This window comes from Hordeum vulgare, chromosome 5H, assembly GCF_904849725.1.
Source record: "Hordeum vulgare subsp. vulgare chromosome 5H, MorexV3_pseudomolecules_assembly, whole genome shotgun sequence".
Lineage (NCBI taxonomy): Eukaryota > Viridiplantae > Streptophyta > Magnoliopsida > Poales > Poaceae > Hordeum > Hordeum vulgare.
The window spans coordinates 325,215,895-325,236,015 of NC_058522.1; the positions used below are offsets into that span (position 1 = coordinate 325,215,895).

Consider the following 20,121-nt stretch of genomic DNA (forward strand, 5'->3'; position numbering starts at 1 on the left):
CCTCTAGTTGGCTAGCCAGTTGATCACAGATAGTCAGTGTCTTCTGATTATGAACAAGGTGTTGTTGCTTGATAACTGGATCACGTCATTAGGAGAATCACGTGATGGACTAGACCCAAACTAATAGACGTAGCATGTTGATCGTGTCATTTTGTTGCTACTATTTTCTGCGTGTCAAGTATTTATTCCTATGACCATGAGATCATATAACTCACTGACACCGGAGGAATGCTTTGTGTGTATCAAACGTCGCAACGTAACTGGGTGACTATAAAGATGCTCTACAGGTATCTCCGAAGGTGTTAGTTGAGTTAGTATGGATCAAGACTGGGATTTGTCACTCCGTGTGACGGAGAGGTATCTCGGGGCCCACTCGGTAATACAACATCACACATAAGCCTTGCAAGCAATGTGACTTAGTGTAAGTTGCGGGATCTTGTATTACGGAATGAGTAAAGAGACTTGCCGGTAAACGAGATTGAAATAGGTATACAGATACTGACGATCGAATCTCGGGCAAGTAACATACCGAAGGACAAAGGGAATGACATACGGGATTATATGAATCCTTGGCACTGAGGTTCAAACGATAAGATCTTCGTAGAATATGTAGGATCTAATATGGGCATCCAGGTCCCGTTGTTGGATATTGACCGAGAAGTCTCTCGGGTCATGTCTACATAGTTCTCGAACCCGCAGGGTCTGCACACTTAAGGTTCGACGTTGTTTTATGCGTATTTGAGTTATATGGTTGGTTACCGAATGTTGTTCGGAGTCCCGGATGAGATCACGGACGTCACGAGGGTTTCCGGAATGGTCCAGAAACGAAGATTGATATATAGGATGACCTCATTTGATTACCGGAAGGTTTTCGGAGTTACCGGGAATGTACCGGGAATGACGAATGGGTTCCGGAAGTTCACCGGGGGGGCAACCCACCCCGGGGAAGCCCATAGGCCATGAGGGTGGCGCACCAGCCCTTAGTGGGCTGGTGGGAAAGCCCAAAAGGGCCCTATGCACCATACAAAAGAAAATCAAAGAGAAAGAAAAAAAGGGAGGTGGGAAGGAAGGGAAGGACTCCCACCCACCAAACCAAGTCCAACTCGGTTTGGGGGGGAGCCTTCCCCCCTTGGACTCGACCGACCCCCTTGGGGCTCCTTGAGCCCCAAGGCAAGGTCCCCTCCCTCCCACCTATATATACGGAGGTATTGGGGCTGATTTGAGACGACTTTTCCACGGCAGCCCGACCACATACCTCCACGGTTTTTCCTCTAGATCGCGTTTCTGCGGAGCTCGGGCGGAGCCCTGCTGAGACAAGGTCATCACCAACCTCCGGAGCGCCCTCATGCTGCCGGAGAACTCTTCTACCTCTCCGTCTCTCTTGCTGGATCAAGAAGGCCGAGATCATCGTCGAGCTGTACGTGTGCTGAACGCGGAGGTGCCGTCCGTTCGGTACTAGATCGTGGGACTGATCGCGGGATTGTTCGCGGGGCGGATCAAGGGATGTGAAGACGTTCCACTACATCAACCGCGTTCACTAACGCTTCTGCTGTACGATCTACAAGGGTACGTAGATCACTCATCCCCTCTCGTACATGGACATCACCATGATAGGTCTTCGTGCGCGTAGGAAATTTTTTGTTTCCCATGCGACGTTCCCCAACAATATCTTCTCATAGGGCATCTTAAGTACACGAAGTATTTTGTCCAACTGGTACAGGTTCGCATGCATGACATGCCCTTTTCGTAGAAAGCGTCCAAATAGTGTCATCATCGCATCATAGCATTCTCTTCCCAAGTTGAACTGAGCCTTCAGAGCCATTACTTGTGCAATGGCATCCAGCTAACATAGCTCAGTGTGCTCATGGAGAGGATGTTTTGAAGACTCCAACATTTCATAGAAGGCCTTTGTAGATTCCTCCATCTCTTTGTCCGAATATCGAGCATCATCAAAGTCTTGCACCATGTCTTCGATCCCGGTACCATGCTCGTCGGTGCGGCGACGAACCACCTCAGCTCTGGTGTGTTGTATAGACTCACCATGAAATGTCCACACTGTATAATTAGGCTTAAAAGCCCTTCTCTGGAGGTGTTTAATCATTACAGCCTCTGTCCTCTTTCTATAGTTGTCGCACTGTGGATAGGGGCACCAGTTTGTTTCCTGGCCATTTGCAAATGCAGCTTTCACAAAGTCCTTGGTTTATAGAAACCATTCTTTCATCATCTCTTTCCGACTAGGGTGACCGGTGTACATCCACGCACGATCACTCATCTTTCCTAGCTACTAAACACACAAGAAATATATATATATATATATATATATATATATATATAATTCATCTTATATGTTCATCAGTTAATAAAGTTCGCCAGTTTTATTACGTCCATGCAACCTACACGCTAATAGGTAAAGATAGGTCCTAATCCCACCCGAGTATGTGTAGATTGGGTTCGTTTTCGCAAGCTCTACTCCGGATCCAACACAAAATTTTGGCAGAACCTCCCCACTGTTCTCCTCATACATGTATCGGCAATAAACAAAGAGGATGTGTATTCGGAGAACAACAGGGAGGCACTGATGAAATTATGCATCCAATCTGGAACAAAGCATATGGGAAAACGAACCCAATCTACACATACTCGGCTATCCATGGATAACGTTGGACAATTCGGAAGAATCACGGTTATAAATATATGCAAATGCATGCATATTTATAACTATAACCCTTTCGAACGAGAGACGCATATTGGTCACGCATACTGATAATTTAATTTACCTATATCTAGGAAGTTTCATCCGAAGACCGACCCAGAGAAAATTAAGGGGCAAGGAGGAGATATCATTTGTACTCACCCACGAATGCAGGGGCGGAGCTCGTCGAACTCACAGGGAAGTCTTCGAACAACATACCTCGCAGCTACAAGACAACTGCACATGTAAATCCACCCCATCAACAAAAATATTTTGTGTTCATTAATAAAATTGAAAAATATATGACCTAACACAAATATATGACCTATATAGATGTCATTTAGGGTTCCATCGACATCGAGGAACCCCCTAACTCACTCGTCCCCGGCACCCTCAGGTATGGCGACGCACGGTTGAAGGGTCAGCACGCCAACTCTTCTGGTTTCGGGGACCTCTCTTCTCTGCCTCTCCTCTCCTTTCCGAGCATTATCCTGGTGAGGTCCGCGGCCGGCGGCCTTTGGAAGGCTGAAGATCACCTTTTCGGTCAACAAGAGGATGAAGAGCTGTCGGGGGTTGGGGGCCAATGGCGTCAGGGGCTGCGTATTAACAGCTGCGCGGAGTTTTGTTCCAAGGTGTCAGGATGTCGTGTCAGGGTGTCGTTTTGGGGTGTCAGTCGTCGTGCCGGGGTGTCGGGGCATCGGGGCATCGTGTCGGGGTGTCGGGGCGTCGTGTCGGGGTGTCGGGATGTCACCTTCTTCTTGTTCTTCCTTCTTTTCCTTTTTCCTCTTCTTATTCTTCCTTCTTTTCCTTTTTCCTCTTCTTTCTTCTTCTCCCTTGTCCTCTTTTTCTGCTGCTTCTTCTTCTTCTTCTTCTTCTTCTTCTCCTTCTTCTTCTTCTTTTTTCTCATCCTCCTCCTCCTCCTCATCTTCTTCTTCTCCTTCTTCTTCTAATTATTTTCTTCTTATCCTTTTTTCTTTTTTCTTTTTTCCTTTTTTTCTTTTTTTCTTCTAACCTAACTAACTAACCTAATTGACCTAATAAACTAACTTAATGAACTAATAATACTAACCTAATTAGCCTAATAAACTAACCTAATAAACTAATAAAACTAACCTAATTATAAACTAACTAAATTAACCGAAATAAAAAACAGGAAAAAATGGAAAAAAAAGGGGCGACCGGCAGTGGTACTCACCGGCGGGGGGCGGCGGGGCGGCGTGGGCGGCGGTGGACCGGGGCTACGCGGGGACGCCGGGGGTGGCTGTGGCGGCCGGGGGTGGCTGTGGCGGCCGGGGGCGCCGCTGTGGTGGTGGTGGCCTGGCGACGGGTGGCGTCGGCGACGTCGGGGGGCGTCGGCGGCGTCGCGACGATGTCGGGGGCGTTACGGCGGCGGGGGGCAGGGCGTCCGACCGGGGGGAGGGAAGGGCGGCGGTGGCGGTCGGGCGATGGGGGGCAGGGGCGGCGGTGGCGGTCCGACGATGGGGGCAGGGGCACGGGGCGAGGGTGACGGTGGTAGGCAGGGGCGCAGGGTCGTCGGGCGGCGAGGGGTAGAGGCGGCGGGGCAGTGGTGGGGCGGGGCGGCGCAGCGGAGGGTGAGATGGAGAGAGAGAATGAAAGAGAGAGGGATGGGGTGGTCGTTGACGACGTTAGGTATAGGGCGCCTTTGCCGTCTTCTGGCGGACGACAAAGAGCCCCATGCAGACGATAAAGAGCCTGCATACGACGCGCCACCCCCACAGGACCTGTGGGGCCTAGTTGGGGTCTTTGTTGTGTGCCTTCGTGCTCTTTGCCATGAGCTGTCTGACGGCAAATCCCTGTGGGGCCCGGGTGGGTTCTTTGTCGTCTGCCTTCGGGCTCTTTATCGTGAGCTGGCTGACGGCAAAACCCTTGTAGATGGCAAAGAGTGTCTTTGTCGTTAGCCTGGTCTTTGCCGTCCGGTCTTGTACAGCTGATGGCATAGACTTTCTTTGTCTTTTGCCAGCCCACGGCAAAGAGCTGGCTGACGGCAAATTGCTGAATTCCAGTAGTATCGATGAACTCCAAACCGTTTGTGCAACCCCCAAGCCGACCATCAAAAAGTGGGTAGATCGACTCGATGTCACCGGTCGATGACTACAGTCTTCAAAGTTGAGGAAGGTATCCCCGCTGGTCACTGAGTTGTTGGAATGTTCAACCCCCTGAGTAAAACCAATGAAGGCATGCTTCTGGCCGGCTTGAACGCGGCCAAGTTACTTGTGCCGAGCCAGCTCGACGATGTTGGTGTAGATATCCAGCTCAGGTCCTCACACGCCGATCTTGCCGATGAACACGTGAATCTTGCCAAAAGGGACTTGGTACCCGTACTTGATGTAGATATCCAGCTCAGGTCCTCCTGAGTCGTCGATGTAGATCTTACCACGACGACTCTTGGTCATCTCTCCGACCGCGTATCCCTCGATACTTGGAAGATCTCCCTTCAAGAACTCAACTCCATCATGTGCTGGTCCCACGGTGGGCGCCAACTAGCATGATTTTGTCACGACATATGTCCTCGTGAAAGGACTAAGTATAGGAGCCATCGCACTAGGGTGGCGACTCGAAGGGGTTAGCCGGGAGACAAAGGACGTGAGTTTATCCAAGTTCGGCCCCTCCGATGGAGGTAAAAGCCTACGTCCTGCTTTTGTGTCTTATTGATGATGAACTTCATTACAAGGGTTTGGAATAGCTAACATAGCTCTCGAGTCTTTTCTTACCCGATCCTCTCTACCTCAAGGGCTCCCCTTTATACATGCACGTGGATGCCTCAAGGTTACAATAGAGTCCAGGTCGAATAGCCACATGTGTCCTCTTCTACTTCTTACTATCTTGGATAAGGAAGAATCTTCATGTCTCCCTTTGACAATCCAGCCTCCAGTTGATGGGCTTGAGCCGACCTTGCGGTGAGTCTCCCTTTTGGGCCTCTCCGTCTTGGGCCTCTTGCCCAAAGTGTAGGCCTGGTGGGTTATCTCCATGGCAGGTTAACCCGTGGGGTACATCCCCAACACCGTCGTTCGACGCTTGATCGGGATGGACCGTGATTGGATCGCGAAGAGTTTGACTACATCAACCGCTTAATATACGCTTCCACTTAACGGTCTATGGGGGTATGTAGACACACTCTTACCTCTTATTGATATGCATCTCCATGGATAGATCTTGTGTGTGTGTAGGAATTTTTTGTTTCCCATGCAATATTCCCCAACACATAGAGGGGTAGAAAGCACTACACAAGTCAGAATGTGCTTGCTATATTGACTTCGATCTAAAGTTCACATATGCATTGGCTGGGTGGGAAGGATCGGCCCATGATGCCAACATTCTTGCTGACAGCATGTCAAGGCATGGTGTCATCAATATCCATGATGTCAATTTCTACCTAGGAGATGCGGGCTATTCATGTCGGCCTAGTGTTCTTCCACCCTCCAGGAATACCAAGTATCATTCGAACGAATTCTCTTCTAGGAACTATCCTAGGACTATACAAAAGTTGTTCAATATCACGCTCCAGCCTTAGCCACGATTGAGAGAGCGTTTGGAGCTCTAAAGAATTGATTTAAGATCCTGGATCAGAAGCCATTTCACCCTTACCCCACTCAGGTTAAGCTTGCTTATTGTATTCTGCATAACTAGATCCTACAATGGGCTTTATGATGGGTTGGTGCCGGATGAGGAAGATGTGGCGACCGATGATGATGATGACTCCGGTTATGGTGTGGAGGGACATGATAATGAAGCTTGGAAGAGCAAAATGTTGGAATGGGCTAAGGAAGTGTGGGAAAATAAAGGAATCACAAGGATCTGAGAAGAACATCATCAGGAGGACATGAAGCAACAACAACAATAACACAAGAATAAGATGAAGAACATCAGCGACAACATAGCAAGAAGCGGCAACGACAAAGAATGGACACCCATTGTTTCGACATCAATGAACTTTCCCTTATTAAACCACATGTGTGTTAACTTGTAATGCTATTTGCTAGTAGCTAGTAGTAAGAACTGCTATTGTGGTGCGATGTTCTAATAATGAAGTGTATAGTGTGTGGTAAGGTCATCACATATGCAGTGTGTAGTGAGGAGAGGTGAGCGCATAAAATGTCGCACACGACTAAACACCATATTTTGCATGTTTGCAACCTTAAACCCGGACTGCATGTTAACCAAATTCTAGGCACGAAAATGCTTAGTGGTGCAATGCAGGGTACCAAATGAAGTGCAAAACATGGGTTTTACCCTGCATTAGCTCAACCCGTCCCTCATTGGCCATAGATGCAAATAGGCAAAAATCCATTCTGAGTAACCAAACTTATCCTTTGTGCATGTTAGTGTCTCGATACATACATGTAGGTTTCACGGGTGTGTGGAATGAATTCCATTTAATCATTTATTGGTAGTAACTTCACAAATTTTACTCATATTAGATTTGAAATTTATGTAAATTCATTGGAATTAGATTCAGAATTATTATTCTAATTCTTGTAGGGACCACCATTCAGAGTACGAGATAATCGAGGGAGGTAACGCTTTGTGAGTGGGCTAAAGCAACTACCATACTCTAGTTGTATTCCCCTCTCGCCGCTGCCAGGGTGTGACGTCGGGCAAAGCATTTAACGCTCGACGGGTGGCAGGAAGGTCTGATTCATGGGCGGCTTGGTGGGAAATTCTTGGAGGGCTACTAGGGTTGAAGAAGGATATGATGACTTGAGTGGAGTTTTTTACCAAGCGGTGCTCAATAATAACGTTACTGAAGCCGACGAAGGTTAGACGAATCCATCATGGTGAGCTTCTACAGCGGTTCGGCCTAGTTAGGCCACCGGAGAAGACCGCGTCAACGCGGGTGACAAGTTATCTCGAAACCAGATCTTCTGGAGAAGACCATGTCTCTGGCTGGTCTTCTCGGATCCGGTCGTTTTAGGTATTCAATGACTTTGTCTACATTTGGCTGGCTTTCACAGTCTTTGTAGTTTTTACATGCCCTTATTGACATTTTTTGTTTTCTTCGGGGGTAGCAATTTTCTTCGTAGATCATAGCCATCGACGTCTCCTGGTTTGCATCGGCGACTTTCCGGTCATCGTTTTTACAAGACCTTAGGTTTCAAAAGTTTGCTCCGCTAACGTGAAGGTCGAGAGACGACATCGAGCTATGCTCATAGTGCGTTGCTAATGATGAAAGAGGAAGAAGACTTCGACACCCTTAAGGTAATTAATATGGCTCGAAGGGAGTATAATTTTATTTTTCTATATGGACGTGTTTGTAAGGTCATGGGAATCCTAATATATGGCCTCATATATTCTCTCTTTTTTATGTTCTTTTCCCTCTAAATCCATGATTGTACATGTGCGTTGTGGTCCTCTCTACTCTTTACCTATGATTTTGCCTCTTTTCTTTTCTTTTCTTTTCTACTCCTTTTCGATTGAAGCATAAACCTCCTTTGCAAGAAACCGTTTAGCTCTGCACACAACACCCTTTTTGTGTATGCTTTTTTCATCTGACGTGGACTGCATGGCAACACTTCAGCATGGAGCGTTGGCCATGTTCTAAGAGCATATCCGATAGCTTGTCTATATCGACGTCTATACTCGTTTTTCACGACATGAATTTAAAACAGGCGTTCAACGGTTTGTCTATACGGTCGTCTAAACGTGCACATCCTTTAAATCGACCCCGATAATGTCCACGCCTGAACAATGTAAAGACGTCGTCTAAACTCAACTACTACCATAATTTTTCCCTCTCCAAGCAGCGGCCCACCGGTCATGGTCCCTGTATATAGATGTTTTGAATAAGAGAATTTTTTTAGACTGTTATATATATGAATATATAGACATTTAAATATACACATTGCTATCCCGAAAAAGAAAAAAAATATATACACATTGCTATTGAAGATGCTCTAACACGTCCCAAAAAATAAATAAAATGTTAAATCTACCGTCATCTAAATTACGTTTGTGTTTAAGTTTATTTGTCGAGTACTTGGACTACCGCTGGGACTGCAAACTGTAAACAATCTGCAATACATTTCAAGTTCTAGAAGGCGGCGATCCGTGATCATGTCAGCGTTCAACAAAGTGGCCCCGTTGGGCGAGCTGGAGCCCCCTTGCCTAGAATTAAACGTGACTACCCTGTTCCTCTCTGTTCATAGTTATGGCCGCTTTATTTCGCTGACCAACTAATCCCGCATGGCCGCATCTGAATCTCTGTCTATACCGAAGCAAGAAAGGGAAAAAAACAAAACAAAACAAAAGACTGTACGCCGCACGCCGTGCTGATATAAATAAATAAAGAATACAATCAGAGATATACTCCTAAAAAATTGTGATTCCTATTTTGAATGCAGCAGCCACCTGCGTCCTACTCCTATATTGGAGCGCAAGCCAAGCCTGGCCTTCCTTCCCGTGCTGTCTCCCTTGCCTTTCCCGTCCCCTGTGGATTCCTCTCGAGCGAGGGAGAGAGATCGGGGAAGGCGTCGGTCGCCTACGAGAGATAGAGAGAGAGAGGGATGGCGGACGCCACGATGAAGTACCTGGTGCAGGTGGCGGAGGGGAGGGAGGCGGCGCCGGAGGAGGGCGGCGCGCCGTCGGCCGGGCCCGCGTACCGCTGCGCGGCCGGGACCGGCGGGGCGTCGCCGCCCGCCGTGCCGGGGCTCGAGTCATGCTGGGACATATTTCGGTACGGCTGGTCGATTCGATTCCAATTCGATTTTATTGTTATTTCGTTTCTCCCTCTCGGGAATAATTTACAAAGCTGTTAATCGTTCGGTCGGTCTCGGGACGGATCGTAGATCCTCTTGTGTTGTTCCCTCTGATTGATTTCTTCTGATCATGGAGCTGCTCAATCCTTTGAACGATCCTGCAATGCGGCCACAATTAGCTATAATACCTACGCGCCGTTCAAACTTCAAACAGTTGGTGTTTAGTTTATTTATCTTATATACGCAATTGTTGACGTAACAGTTACAGTCTGTGGCGATTTTTAAATATCAAAACCCATCGGTTATTTACACGCGTCTTGTAGTTTCCCCTTAATCGAAATTAGATAGAAGATTCAATGCCGGCTAAACATGAACCTGATGCTACGTGGAATAATTTAATGTTAGACAAGAAAACTGAAAGCGTCAACCATGTTTTCCACTGTTGTGTTTGCCAACCTGGGAATAAAATATTTATATTTACATACTGAAGTAGAGTATACAAAACTAAAAAGGGTCAACTTCATCCTTATGTCCAGTTCAGCTCTGAAACCAGAAAAACAAGTTACATCAATCATTCTGAATGCTGAAAATCCTATCCAATTTCTTCATGAAACTAGTGTATTCTCTCCAAAGAAACATCATTTTACTCCTAATAATATGCATGCTTGCATGTGAACAGTTTGTCTGTGGAAAAGTACCCTGGCAACCCGATGATGGGCCGCCGTGAAATCGTGGACGGAAAGGTTAGACCATGGCTCTCAGTTTCCCAAACTAGATTTCATATGTTTGCACTCAATGCTTCTCAGTTTCGTTACGGCGAATTAGTTTGCAATCTCCTACCCTGTGTCAATTTCATATCAGGCTGGCAAGTACACATGGGTGACTTACAAAGAAGTATACGACACTGTGATCAAGGTGGGGGCTTCAATCCGGAGCTGTGGCGTCAACAAGGTATGTGCGACCAGCGATCTGGGCATTTGATGCTTGTTCCGTGACCTTGCACACTCCTTTTCCTCTGAGTTAACACCAGAAAATTGGGAACGGTTCATGGTTCCTTCTGGTATTATTATGTGTGGCTAGTGTTTAGTATTGTTCAGAAACAACTTACTGATTGGTTATTCCTTGATCATCTGCAGGGAGGACGATGTGGCATATATGGAGGCAATTCCCCTGAATGGGTCGTCAGTATGCAGGTATGCCATACATATAATCACTGTATAGACCAGTGATGCTTAATATATGGAGCAAATTAGAAAAATGGATGTTAGTGCATTACCACTTTGGTTATGTTGCCGTCTTCATTAGACAGTGTTATGAAAGGCTTAGTCCAATTTATGTACCCCCAGTATTCTAATGTCCAAAAGAAAGGCCCCTCTTTTAGCTACAAGTCCTAGACCAAATTTGCCTGTTCTATCCAAAGATAAAAAAAGGTTTACTCATACATTTGCTCATATTTTGTCTAACTGTATTTAAAGAAGAAAACATGGAAAAAACTGTGTGTATTCCTCTGCACTAGGAATCTCCTAACTATGCTTGTACTAAAATAGCTTTTATTTATCACCTCACAACTTTTGAAATGCGGTCACCATTTTCTCATCACTACATTTTTCCTTTGCTTATTTTCTCAGGCCTGCAATGCCCATGGCATTTACTGTGTTCCATTGTATGACACACTTGGTAAGTTTTTCTTGGTTTCACTGGATATTGAAAAATAATGATATGGTACCTGGAACAGTGAGCACCAGAACATGGATGCATGCTCTCACATGTCAAAATTTTGAGTTTAGAAGCTGTTTAACAGTGGCATGCTGACATCTCCTATCAATTGATGTTTTTAGGTGCTGGGGCAATAGAATTTATATTGTGCCATGCAGAGGTCGAAATTGCTTTTGTGGAGGAGAAGAAGATTGGAGAGGTACATTGCTCCACTGGAACACCAACTTGTTTAACTATATGTTACCATACTACTCCTAAATGTGGAGGAGTAGAAAGCATGTTGTAGTTGTAACCTCTGTTCCAAATTATTTGAAATTCTAGCTTTGTCCTAACCCCCAAGTAAAACTTCTCTATGCTTGTCTGAGTTTATAGGAATCTATATCAACATTTACAACACTAAATGTCATAAAGTATATTTTCATACTGTATATATTGATGTTATAGATACTAGCATAGTTTTTTTAAGACTTGGTCCAAACTTAAGAGAAGTTTGACTTAGGGCAAAGCTTCAAATAATTTGGAACGGAGGGAGTACTTGGCTAATCACGGTGCTTTGTTTTTTTAAGAATTCTTTCGAAGCAACCAGGTCATTAAAATGACTATTTATCTCAGATAGTATAGCCTGAAGTTCTACATTCCATGCTCCATTATATATTCTCTAACCATTAGGTTGTTTTCCTAATAACCACCCAAGAGATTGTAAGATATGGCATACAAATGTGTTCATTGATTTATTAGAATCATCATAGCACAGTGCATGTCGAAGTTGGCAACTCTATCAAGAATTACATGTGATCTACCTTGTGTTTTGAGTGTTTCAAATATATTTTTGGGTTTACGTTTCAGATACTCAAGACATTACCAAACGCGACCAAATTTTTGAAGAGTGAGTTAGACATGATTTAGTTCTCTGTTGTTAAGTTATAGTGCAATGTATATGTTTTGTTGATATGGTCACATTTTGCTTCAAGCCATCGTGAGCTTTGGGAAGGTCAGTCCTGATCAGAAGGAAAAGGTTGAGCAGAACGGATTGTCCATCTACTCATGGACCGAGTTTGTGCTGAAGGTAAGCTTCTCACTTTCTGAGACAGCTGTTTTGTGAAAATGGAACTACTGATATATCACACTCTTTCTTGTCTATGCTTTAACCATACATAGAATTTGAAGGACATCCTTGTGAGCAATATGGTTTTATATCCATCTGACACTACAATAACTGACTTTAAACCTGGATCTACACTATTACACCTACAGGGAGATGGGGCTGAAGAGAAGTATGAACTCCCTCCAAAGGATAAGGCTGACATATGCACAATAATGTATACTAGTGGAACAACTGGTGACCCAAAGGGCGTTTTAATCTCTAATAAGAGCATTATCACCATTGTTTCAGCAGTTGATGAGTTCCTTCGCAATTCAAATGAACAGGTGCAGCTATTCATATTTCACTGCAGTTTTCAATTCCTTTGAGATATATTCTCATTTCTCTGGATCTGATTTCGTTGTAACAGATTCGTGAGGATGATGTTTATATTTCTTATCTTCCACTTGCCCATATATTTGATCGTGTGATTGAGGAGGTGTTCATTCACCACGGCGCTTCAATTGGATTTTGGCGTGGAGTAAGGATGGAAGAAACACACTGTTTATTGTTTTGTTGCCTTATTAATTTCTAATTAGCACGTTCTGATCAATAAACAATCTGGTTCAGGATGTCAAACTCTTGGTTGAAGACATTGGAGAACTCAAGCCAACAATATTCTGTGCTGTTCCACGTGTGCTAGACAGGATCTATGGAGGTACAGCTTTAAACCTGAAGAATCCAAATGTAATATGCACGTATTTTCCTAAATACAAGTCTTTTTAGAGATTCCACTACGGACTACATACGGATGTATATAGACATACTTTAGATTATAGATTCACTCATTTTGCTCCGTATGTAGTCGGTAGTGAAATCTCTAAAAAGACTTATATTTAGGAACGGAGGGAGCACCATTTGGGTAGCTGATAATATTGCATTGCTTCTTTGATTCAGGACTTCAAGATAAAGTCTCAACCGGTGGTTTCCTAAAGAAGACATTATTCAATGTTGCTTACAAATAGTAAGATTTTAACTTATCATTCAAGTCAGGTCTCTTCTATGACATGGTGATGAAATTCTTGATCATTTATTATGAATGCTAAATGATTCTGCAGCAAACAAGGGAACATGATAAAAGGAAGCAAGCATGAAGATGCTGCTTCTATTTTTGACAAACTAGTCTTCACCAAGGTACTCCAAAACGAGAAAAATTCTAAAATAGCAGTTCTGACCTAACATCTCTGATGTTTATGCTGAGTTCAGCTTTAATTTTACCATGCAACCATATAGGTGAAACGAGGACTAGGTGGTAGAGTACGAGTAATTCTATCTGGCGCAGCTCCTCTATCTAATCATGTCGAGGAGTTTTTGCGTGTCGTTACATGCTCTCATGTTCTTCAAGGCTATGGTATGCTTATTGAGCCATATATGTTGATTTTATTGCACATAATTCAGCTAAAAGTAAAAAAACTTGAGTAGTTACTGCGATACCTGACTAACTTGATTGCCATTGCTTGTTTTTATAGGTCTCACAGAGACCTGTGCTGGGTCTTTTGTTTCCTTGCCAAACAACATGTCCATGCTGGGAACTGTTGGCCCTCCTGTCCCATACGTTGAAGTACACTTAGAGTCTGTTCCTGAGATGGGCTATGATGCATTATCAAAAGAATCACCTCGTGGGGAGATTTGCATCAGAGGGGACACCTTGTTCTCAGGGTACTATAAGCGAGAAGACCTCACCAAGGAAGTCTTGGTTGATGGCTGGTTCCACACAGGTATGATGCTAATGCCAGTCACGAGTGACAAGAGGAAACCAAATACTTCGTAGACATATTTGCCAATAAGCGATGCTTGTCATAAAACAGCCATTTAACTTGCAATTATAAGGATCTTTGACATATCAGTCTCTCTGAATGCTTCTTCCCGGGTGTGCTCATTTCCGCATCTTACTGTAGGAGACATTGGTGAGTGGCAGTATGATGGAAGCATGAAGATCATCGACCGCAAGAAGAACATCTTCAAGCTTTCCCAAGGAGAATACGTCGCGGTCGAGAATCTAGAGAACATATTTGGTCAAGCTCCTAATGTTGATTCGGTACAGTATGGGGACAACCTCCGGGCACTCATTTGCCCCTGAGTATTCCACAGCATTATATAAATATAATCCATGTGCTACCCACTGACTTCGACGAATTTCTTCAGATTTGGGTGTACGGAAACAGCTTCGAATCATGCCTCGTTGCGGTGATCAACCCCAACAAGCAAGGTCTGGAACGATGGGCTGGGTTAAACGGGGTTAGCGGAGACTTTGCCTCGATATGCGGAGATCCTAAAGCGAAAGAGTTCATCTTGGAAGAACTGAACAAAACTGGCAAGGATAAGAAGGTTAGTTGTTAACCTGACTAGTAGTTAAACGTACCAACACTTTTTGGAACAATGTCACATGTGAATATGTGATGAACTCCACACATATATCTGAGACATGATCGTTCTCTGATTTTGTTGCAACAGCTCAAAGGCTTTGAGATGATCAGGGCTGTTCATCTGGAGCCGGTGCTCTTCGACATGGAGCGTGACCTCATCACCCCGACTTACAAGAAGAAGCGGCCACAGCTCCTCAAATATTACCAGGTATGATTCACACCTACGATTCATCAATACATATGTATTTTGCATCGTGACTTTCAAAGGTAATTTGATAGTATTATTCATCCAAATATGTTCCAGGGCATCATCGACGACATGTATAAGAGCATGAAGTAGGCTATACCGATCTGGGCAGGGCGTATTCAACATGAGCTTAGCAACGTCTTCAAAGTTTATTTTTATTTTTAACTTCTGTCTGGATGTAAAGTAATATATAGCTTTTGCTTTTCTAGGTTTAATTTTTTTCCTTGTACTCTCTTCGAACGTGAAAGAAAACAAATAGTACTTGGATGACGTACATACATAGTGGCTCTGTCATAAGAGCATCTCTAGCACACTCTTTAAACTGCGGAACTGAAAATGACGTCTTTAAGGATCTGTAAATTTTGAAAAAAATGTTTCTGGCAAGAAATGAAAAAGAAACAGTAGAGATGATCATACATATAGTTCATCGATTACATATAGCGCGTCGGCCTACCCTAACCCTAAACTAGCCAAAATGGGGCTCGCCGAAGCCCTGTGGGTGTGGCGGTGACGTTGCGGCAGCGGCGGTGATCACTCGTCATCGTTGATGGAGGTGAGGTTGATGTACATGGAGTCGTGCGCTTCGGCTTCGTAGCACCATGTCTCCTCCTTCTCCATGACCCAACAAGGCCTTGCTCGAGCAGGACGTTGTTGACCTCCTCGTCCCGGTAGTGGCGCTGTGCCTCCTTCCATGCATTGCGTGCGAGAATCGCTACCTTGATGGCATCCATCTTGGAGGGAGGGGGGGAGGTAGTCCTGCGGCCCATCGACGCCGACGCGTGGCCGCTCTGCCTCGTGCTCCCCCTTCATCACGCGGAGCGGCTGGAGCTCCTCAGCCTCCCTCTTGACCGACGGCAACGGCGTGCACGAGCTGCACACATCAGAGGAGCTGCCCATGTCGGTCATACTCTTGTGTCTTGCAGCGGAAGAGGGTTGAGGGACGCCGGTGGCTCAAGGCCTCGATTTGTGTACCTGAGGGCGGACCGCTTCCTCACTGCATTAGCGGCGATGTAGGGATCGTCGCCATCTCACCGGGCAGAGCTCACATGCCGCCCACATCGTGGCGAATCGGTGGGCGGGGCGACATTTTTTTTGCCATGGACAATGAGAAATCAAAGGGGGAATGTGGAATCGCGACGGCGGGGGATAGGGCTTTGACCCATATCACGACGGGGGCCCAGATATATACTAGGGGGCATTGTAAAAAAAATATGTGTCGGGCCGATTATATGGGGTCTGGCCCAAAAATCAGGTCTAACCCAGACTATAGGGGGCCTGGCCCAAAAATCAGGTCTAACCCATATAGTCGCCAGAATTATACGTTCTGCACGATTTTAAGGAGTCTGCTACAACGCTCTAAGTAAATCGATACTGTAACCTTTGATAAAATTTTGTGATTGCGCCTTTTATTTTTCATTAATATGGAAAAATGTCAAGCATCGGTTAGTCAAGTCCTTACAGTGAAGAATAAAGTATTTAACAAAAAACTACCACAATTCGTCAAACTGCGTCTACAAAGTACCACTTTAAAAACTACCATGTGTGTGAAGTGCAGGTTTCGGCTTGTTTAAACTTGATTATGCATGGTTGGCCCATGCATTAGAATTTAAAAAGTCGGAAGCATTAAGTTTGACCATCAACATATGAGGCCCACCTGTCATTTCTATCTCCTTCTTCTAAAGTTTCCCTTGGAGAAAGTACAAGAGTAGTCCCCATCGCCAGCGGCGAATGACGACAAGAGGGACAACAGAGACCAACCATCGATGACCGCTTCGACGACACCATCTCCGCCATTGACAACTACTCCTTGTCCGCATTTAGCATCACGTTGTGCGTGCGATGGAGTGGCGATGCTCGACATCTCCTCCCGGATCCGACAGGTAGGCGGGGTAACGGAGATTGGGGAAGGAAGATCCACCGACAGAGATGCTCGACGTCGAGCAGGTGCGGCGACGCGAAGTAGGCATATCTTTGTAAAATGGAGGAGAGAGAGAAAGGTTAGGGAGAGAGAGAGGGAGGGAGGGAGAGAGAGGGAGGGAGGGAAGCGAGGGAGGGAGGGAGGGAGAGAGAGAGGGAGAGAGAGAGGGAGAGAGAGAGAGAGCGAGAGCGAGAGGGAGGGAGGGAGGGAGGTAGGGAGAGAGGGAGAGAGAGAGGGAGAGAGGAAGAGAGAGAGAGAGGGAGAGGGAGAGAGAGAGAGGGAGAGGGAGGGAGGAATATAGGGAGAGGGAGGGAGGGAGAGAGAGATAGAGAGATAGATAGATAGAGAGAGGGAGAGAGAGATGTTCCTCGCAAGGCGGCGGTTTCCTAAGGCGAGCTCATCCATGGTCGTGCCTCCATGTGGTTCAATTTATTTTCTGAGTTGATCATGTGGTTACTAATTGAGTTAGGGTTAGATGGGCCACTGTCAACCGGGCCCATGTGATCATATTAGTCTAACTACTAATTAGTTTAGTTTTAAGTCAATGACTAAATTTATAGAAGTTTAAAAACTGAGAAGATTTATTGAGACTCGCATGTGGGTCTCATAATGGTCAATCTAACGGAGTTGGTTATTATGCCACATTAATGCTTACATGTGGGCCCAGTCAGTCATAAACACACTTAAAAGAGTCAATTTGCGCACTTTTCAGACATGGTAGTTTTTAATCAAGGATTAATGAAAAAGTGATAGTTTTTGACAGAAATTTGTAAAGTGATAATTTGTAGGCATGTTTGGACGTATTGTTGTGGTTTTATGTTAAATACTCCTGAAAAATAATAGGTGCAACTCCATCTTGAGTGCATTGTATCATGCAAACAAGATCTTAGATGAGTCAAATTTCGTTGATCTCGAGCAAATTTGACCATCACTCCATCTTCTATACATTGTACTCCCACTGTCCTAAAATGTAAGACGTTTTTTGACACTCGACGAAGAGGTACCTTTTTTGCATCCATTGTGAAGCTATTGTACCTGAAATGGTGGTGGTCCTTCACTTAATCTAAGCTGTAGTTGTTGGGAATATGCCCTAGAGGAAATAATAAATTGGTTATTATTATATTTCCTTGTTCATGATAATCATTTATTATCCATGCTATAATTGCATCGATCGGAAACTGAGATACATGTGTGGATACATAGACAACAAACTGTCCCTAGTGAGCCTCCAGTTGACTAGCTCGTTGATCAAAGATGGTTGAGGTTTCCTAGCCATAGACAAGTGTTGTCACTTTATAATGGGATCACATCATTAGAAGAATCATGTGATGGACAAGACAAACTATAAACATTGCTTGTGATCGTGTAATTTCGTTGCTATTGTTTTCTGCATGTCAAGTATACATTCCTACGACCATGAGATCATGTAAGTCACTGACACCGGAGGAATACCTTGTGTGTATGAAATGTCGTAACGTAACTGGGTCACTATAAAGGTGCTCTACAGGTATATCCGAAGGTATCTGTTGAGTTAGCATGAATCAAGACTGGGATTTGTCACTCTGTGTGACGGAGAGGTATCTCGGGACCCACTCGGTAATACAACATCACAAACAAGCCTTGCAAGCAATGTGACTAAAGAGTTAGCCACGGTATCTTGTATTATGGAACGAGTAAAGAGACTTGTCGGCAACGAGATTTAAATAGGTATTGGGATACCGACGATCGAATCTCGGGCAAGTAACATACCGAAAGACAAAGGGAATGATATACAGGATTAACTGGATCCTTGACATAGAGGTTCAACCGATAAGATTATCGTAGAATATGTAGGATCCAATATGGGCATCCAGGTCCCGCTATTGGATATTGACCGGAGAGTGTCTCATGTCATGTCTACATAGTTCTCGAACCCGCATGGTCTGCACACTTAAGGTTCGTTGAATTTTTGATATAGTTGAGTTATAGGTGCTGGTGACCGAAGGTTGTTCGGAGTCTCGGATGAGATCCAAGATATCACGAGGAGCTCCGGAATGGTCTGGAGGTAAAGATTGATATATAGGAAGTCCTGTTTTGGTCACCGGAAAAGTTTCGGGCTCATTGGTAGTGTACCGGAAGTGTCGGGAGGGTGCCGGGGGACCACCGGGAGCGGTGTGACGACCCAAGAGCCTTATGGGCTGTGAGAGGAGGTGGACCAGCCCCTGGTGGGCTGTCCGAACCCTCACCCAAAGGCCCATGCGGCTGGGAGAGGAGATAAAAGGCAAAAGACCTTTAAAAGGAAGGGAAGGAGGAGTCCCCCCAAAGTAGTCCACCTCCCTTGTGGAGGAGGACTCTTCCTTAGGGTTCGGCCGACCCCTTCTCCTTGGAGTAGGGGTAAAGTATGCCTCCTCTCCCTCCTCCTATATATACTAGAGGTTTTGAGCGTTTTGAGACACAAGAAATAAGCCACATACTGCCCTCTCTCTCTAGATTTGTTTGTCCTCTAGTCTAGTTTCAGCGGTGCTTAGGCGAAGCTTTGCTAGAATAGTTCCACCACCACCACCATCACCACGTCATCGTGCAGGAGAACTCATCTACATCTCCTCCCCCTCTTGATGTATCAAGAAGGCGGAGATCCTCATTGAGCTGTACGTGTTCTTAACGCGGAGGTGTCGTCCGTTCGGCACTAGATCGGGACGGATCGAGGGACGCTTGCAATTTGGATCGCGAAGACGTTCGACTGCATCAACCGCGTTTCTTAATGCTTCCCGCTTAGCGATCTACTCCCTCCGTTCCTAAATATAAGTCTTTGTAGAGATTTCACTAGTGGACTACATACGGATGTATATAGACATACTTTAAAGTGTACATTCAATCATTTTGCTTCGTATGTAGACATCTAGTGGAATCGTTTAAAAGACTTATATTTAGGAACGGATGGAGTACAAGGGTATGTGGATCCGATCTCCCCTCTCGTAGATGATCAACACCATGATAGGTCTTTCGTGTGCGTAGGAATTTTTTTGTTTCCCATGCTACGTTCCCCATCAGTGGCATCATTAGTTACGTTCATGTGTAGATGATATCTCGAGTAGAACACAAAAGAGTTTGTGGGCATTGATGTTAAATTTTCTGCCCTCCTTAGTCTTTTCTTAATTCAATGGTATTGTTGGATTGAAGCGGCCCGGACCAACTTTACTCGTACGCTTACGAGAGACCGATTTCATCGACTGACATGCAACTTGTTGCATAAAGATGACTCGCGGGTGTCTGTTTCTTCAACTTTAGTCGAATTGGATTTGATGGAGGCGGTCCTTGGAGGAGGTTAAATAGCAATTTGCATATCACC

The 20,121-nt window shown here is 45.1% G+C and overlaps 1 protein-coding gene across 1 annotated transcript; it reads left to right on the forward strand.

The window, feature by feature from the left end:
- The first annotated feature begins 9,025 nt into the window (after positions 1–9,025).
- On the forward strand, positions 9,026–15,149 carry LOC123395106 (long chain acyl-CoA synthetase 4-like). Its single transcript, XM_045090041.1, has 19 exons — positions 9,026–9,383; positions 10,085–10,148; positions 10,267–10,356; positions 10,542–10,598; positions 11,034–11,082; positions 11,244–11,320; positions 11,968–12,007; positions 12,093–12,187; positions 12,376–12,549; positions 12,633–12,743; positions 12,833–12,920; positions 13,160–13,226; positions 13,321–13,396; positions 13,496–13,613; positions 13,732–13,980; positions 14,161–14,300; positions 14,408–14,590; positions 14,717–14,836; positions 14,933–15,149. Exons 1-19 carry the CDS (start codon positions 9,214–9,216, stop codon positions 14,966–14,968), a joined length of 2,004 nt encoding a protein of 667 aa, XP_044945976.1. The 5' UTR covers positions 9,026–9,213; the 3' UTR covers positions 14,969–15,149.
- The last annotated feature ends 4,972 nt before the right edge of the window (positions 15,150–20,121 follow it).